This window comes from Helianthus annuus, chromosome 9 (genome assembly GCF_002127325.2).
Source record: "Helianthus annuus cultivar XRQ/B chromosome 9, HanXRQr2.0-SUNRISE, whole genome shotgun sequence".
NCBI classification, from domain to species: domain Eukaryota; kingdom Viridiplantae; phylum Streptophyta; class Magnoliopsida; order Asterales; family Asteraceae; genus Helianthus; species Helianthus annuus.
The window spans coordinates 95,921,070-95,926,681 of record NC_035441.2 but is presented as its reverse complement, the minus strand read 5'-3'; the positions used below and the strand labels follow the sequence as shown (position 1 = coordinate 95,926,681).

At 32.2% G+C, this 5,612-nt stretch overlaps 1 protein-coding gene across 1 annotated transcript; it reads left to right on the top strand.

The window, feature by feature from the left end:
- Positions 1-4,191: 4,191 nt before the first annotated feature.
- LOC110875745 lies at positions 4,192-5,353 on the top strand. The gene is made up of 2 exons (XM_022123948.1): positions 4,192-5,060; positions 5,155-5,353. Exons 1-2 carry the CDS (start codon positions 4,192-4,194, stop codon positions 5,351-5,353), a joined length of 1,068 nt encoding a protein of 355 aa, XP_021979640.1.
- Positions 5,354-5,612: the final 259 nt, after the last annotated feature.

Below are 5,612 nucleotides of genomic sequence, written 5' to 3'. Positions count from 1 at the left end.
AACTTCTTTGTCAGGGTCATCATATGATTCTCTTTTCTACCGGCTACAACTAGAGAGTCTAAAACATGTTTTTTTCTAGAAAAATCTCAGGCTGTACATATAAAATCTTACAAATTTCTATGTCCAGCGGGTCAGCGGACCCTCTTGACCCCCCTCTGGTTTCGCCCCTGATTACGGCTTAAGGTGCTTTTTCTACTACATCAGCATTATAATGACCCTTTAAAAATGGTAATGGTTAGCGCCCTTTAATATGTTTACAATTTCTCTCCGTTGGGCATGATACTAGAAACTCCCCCCCCCCTCCCTCCAATGCCCCTATAATGCTCAGGGGATGGTGTTGGGGGTGTTATCAAACACCTTCATGCCTCTATAATGGCCCATTACGCATAGCATAAGTGGTATTTTCCGCCACATTAGTATCATAACGTCCCTTTAAAAACGTGTAATAGTTAACGCCTCTTATTGGCCATTCAATTATTACTTTAATACTTTCCATTTTGTTTTCTCTTCATATGACGTGATTCTAAAAATGTCTTTTCCTCTTCATGCCCCTATAATACTCGGGGGTAATGTTAGGGGCGTTATCAAGTGTTTCACGCCCTTATAATGGTTTGCCTAAATATTTAAATCTTACCCGATATAAGCTGTAGTGTTTATATCTAGAAAATCAAAAAATTCTGTTAAAGAAGAAGTTAACAAAATAAGTGAATAAATAAATAAACAAATAAATTACTACTTGTTCATATATCCTTTCAGCAATAGTTGTGATGATTAACTGTTAGAAAGTTAGAATATATTTTTATGGGAGATTTATTTAAGAAGAATCTTCATGTAAGAATAAAAATAAATTAATTCAGGCTCTATAACTTTTTATCAATGGTTATTAATTAAGATATAATTTTTATCTACTTTTAGTTAATGCTTTAATTAATAAGGGTAGAATAGACATTTTGATATAGAATATTGATAAATATTATAAAGGGTTACTCAAGTCTTATTAATACCACCATAATTTCCTCCTTCACCACCATTAATACACCAATTTTATTAGAAGTGTTAAAATTATTTAAAAGTGTTGTATCCTACACATATTTTATTATGAGTGACAAAATTATTTTAAAATGTTGGGGTCCTACACATTTTGTATCTTACATCAAAACATTGTCTTTATGGTGTAGGAAACGTTGTTTTTAGACCATGTGTAGTGGTAAGTTGTTATAATGCCCCCACCATGGGGCATTATCCGACACGTGGCATCCTAGTCACACTTGGGCATTATAACAAAAGTGGCGTAGTGGGGCATTATGCCAATAACCCCCAATAACGCCCATATTATTTTTAATGAAAAAAAAAAGCACACCACATACACACGAAATTCAACCACTTTCAAAAGGTGTCAGAGACATGTGGGTACATGTGGGTAAAAGTGATTGGTGGGTCAACAATTAAACAAACCAATTCAGCGTTTTAAATATAACGCCAAAAACAATTTTTTCCAAAAAAAACGCTGTATAACGCCTGCTGTAGTGGGGAGGGGGCGTTTTGGGGCGTTTTTTTTCAATTTTTTTTTAAAATAACGTCCCACTACGGGTGGTCTTATGGTGTAGGAAACTTTGAATATGTAGGATCATGTGCATGATTGTTTTTATTGTGTAAGGTACAAAACTATTTTATAGGATGACTCATTAAATAATTAGGGTTCATTAATTTGAATAACATAAATAAAGGATAGACTCATTAAATAATTTGTTTAAATTACCTTTGTACTCTTTATTCTTTTTTATTCTTAATTTGTAATTTCTTCTTATTTGAACTCTCAACTATATTTTTATATGTTATAGATTATAAATATAAATTATAAATGTATTTAACTTTTAACTCATATATTGAAAACTTTAAATAATTTTGATAGAATGACAATATAAAATTGTTATAACTGGCATAGATTTAATGGAATGTTATGTTTTCACTATATTATTAATATTTGTATTAGTAACAACACTTTGTCTTTTTCTGAAATGTAACCGAAAAAAGAATTGACTCAACTTTTTTTTTTCTTGTCACTATATACATTTCATAAGAGCACAAAAAGTTTGTTGGAAATTAAAATAAAAATGCAAATATTTCTCTCTTTATTTACAAATATTTATTCTTTCTTAATATAAAAATGCAGCGAAAAGTAGTAAAATTGACGGCTTTTACATGTAACGCTTGAAAACCAAGCAAATATAATAAAATTTAAAAACTTCGGAAATTTTTTTTTTTTAAATATAGGAGATCTTAAAACACTAATCACATACACATGTATAAGATCAAAATTTAGACATTAAGCATCTTATATCTAAAACATCTTTCGTGATCATTTATCCAAATATACAAATTCTTGTTAAATTATTTGGTTAAATAAAGATACATACAAATGACTAGAATTATCATGGTTATCCTAAGGCTATATGTTGTGATTTAACTAAAAAGTCCATATCAACCTGTTACGTAAACAATGAACTTTAACTAACACACCATTTAATTATCACGTTGCAGTATAACTAACAATTAAATAAAAGAAAGAAAAAAATGTGATTGGTTGATTGGGATTGCACACTTCAACCATACCCCTTCCACGCCTATTAAGAGGGTGGCGCTCCCCACTTCAGCGCCCTCCTTTAACTACCACGTTTCGGTATTTAACGCCCTTTGTGAGTGACATAGCATGGAGCGGTACCTCAAAACATGCAAACTAAGGTAGTTGCAATATATCTTAAAAGCTTCATGAAATTTTGTTACAAATATAAATAAATGCATGTTTAACAATTTTAAGTTAAGAAAATATGCTTTTTCACTTTTAACACTACTAAAAAAACCCGTATTTGTTCTATAATGAAAAAATCCAGTTGCACATTTTGCTACAAATTAGTTCTGGAATTTCTATAGACACTTTTTGTCAGGATTTAGCTACATATATTTTATCACAGAGAACTCCTTAATAATATTTAAAATATAATTTAGTAAAATCCATGTCAAAACTAGAGAAACCAAATCTTAAACAATACTTTAAGAATATTAGAAAAAAAAACATATAAAACTAAAAAACTAATATTAAAAAATAATTTAATAAAATTCGAAAGTGAAAGTCAGTAGAAAATAAATATCAGTAGTGTTGTAAGAATCGTTAGGCGCTAGTCGGTCGGTAAGGTACCGACTAGCAATTAATCGGGATTAATCCGATTGAGATTTTTTTATATGTAATTTTTTAAGTAGACATGTTATAATCCCTTATTGACCTATTTTTAAAGTAATTGGCAGAATTTATAAGGTTTGGTCGAAATTTAACAGGGATTTGGCCAAAATTTGGCCTAAATAAGGCCACCATTGACTACCTAGTGATTAATCATCCATTAATCAGTGAACCTCCGATTAGTGATTAATCAACGACTACTCAAAGATTATTCGGATTTTTTATATGAATATAATCATACAAAACTTAGATAAATGGTATTTATATAAGAATTTAATATGTAGTGAAGTTCGTAGAAAATTGAGAAAATAAATAATATAAAATGACTTAATAAAATTTATAGCAAAGTTTCATAGTAAAATTTGTTGCTAAAATACGAACATTCTTATTATAGTTAAATCCATTGCAAATACGATTTCGTAGCTATAGTATGTGACTAGAGTAGCAAATCCTTAACAAGTTAGGTGTTTGCTACCGATTTCATCATCATACTCAGTAAATCTCACCAATAGCAAAGCAAATGTAGGGTCTGAGAAGGGTAAGATGTAGACAGCCTTAGCTCTACCCCATAAAAATAGAGAGGCTGCTCTAGTGTGCCACTGATTTTAAGGTGGCAAATACTATTTTGTAATAGTGTAACTATATTTTTTAACTATAGATGTTCTGGTTAAGTGTAATAACTCAATATTATTACTATATTATTATATATAATTTCTTGAATAACATTATAAGAATAATAATATAACATTATATAATTGTCATAAATTCCCCCTTTTCAAGGATGCTTTATTGCGATGATATATTGGCCTTAATTTCAAGTTTTTAGAGTATATCGCCTAAATGTTATTTTGGTCTTTTACACCTATTAACTTAATCCGTAGAACCCCTATAAATACACAACCCATTTCACCAAGTTAAACTCACACCTGACTTCTCAAACAGATTAACCAACTCCAATGGCAAACCCCTTTGTTTCATCTAAACAACCCTCACTCTTTCCAATGACGATTCCAAGCCTCGACATCTCAAAGGACGAGTACCGTCTTTTTTACCAATACGAGCGAGCCCTATTCAAAATCTTCCTTCTATTCTTGCAACGTGAGGTTGTTGAGGCAACACTCGTGATTGGGTTTCTCCTATGGCTAGAAAGAGGAGGGTATACATCAAACCCTCTTGGTAAAATGTTCATCAACTTTTTGTCCCCAAATGCAATCAATGAAGTTGCCGATGAGGCCCTTATATGCATTAAGTTCTTGCAAAAGAAAGCAAACAACTTGATGTTTGAGGGAAGCAGCAATAGTTATAACATAACAAAACTTCAGTGTTTTCTTGATCGCAAACATATAAATTTTGATGAGCTTAATCTCTATGGGGATCTGATATGTAATGAGGTATGTTGCATAGCCAACGATGTTTCTGTGAAAGCGCTTGATGATATTCTAGAACAATTTGCCATCCATAGCGAGACTCCTACAATGTACCCTCACCAAGACCCTATAGTAGCCAACGGTTTTGGTGATCTCAGGTACATGGGTACCGCGGTTGGATTTCAACAAGTACCATCAGCTGGAGTAGCAAATCAAGATACAAAATTTGTGCAAAACTATCAGATGGCGCAACAATATCAAAATCAACAGATGGTGAGGCAATCTACATGCTTAGGCCACAATCATACATATGTGGGTGGCCGAACGTTTCTAAATCATACCCGACTAGTGGAAAGAGGTCTAGATGAAGAGGTACCACCAGATGATCGGACCATCTTCCTCACCTTTTCTAAAGGTTACCCACTTTCGGAATATGAAATAAAAGATTACTTCTGCAGGTACTATATATAAAAGATATTTAATTTAAGAATTATCGTGTTATATCTTTCTCCTTTTTAGTAACTATAATAATATTTCTTTTAACGTGATCAGGATGTTTGGAGATATAATACAGTCCCTGCACATGCAACCAGTTGAAGCAGGTACTCAACCACTTTTTGCAAGGATTGTGGTTCGAAACCCCTCTTCGCTTAAAGCAGTTATAGGGAAAGATGGTCTGCAGGGAAAATCGAAATACGTTATAAATGGGAAGCATGTTTGGGCACGAAAATTTGTCCCCCGGACACCATAATGAGAAACTTAATAAGTCATTGATTTCGGTATATGGTATTAGTCATCAAACGTAAATTGTATCACGGTGAATAATAATAAAGTTATATGAACTAGTAAATACTAGATCAATGTTGTGCGGATGTGTATATGTTATCAATAGGCTTGTTAATGTACCGAACGGACACGAACACGTGCATATCATGTTTTTTCATTTAACTTTAAAACGCCTCAAACCCGGGGATCTCAGCTGTTAGATTTACTCTTTAGCGTATAGTTAA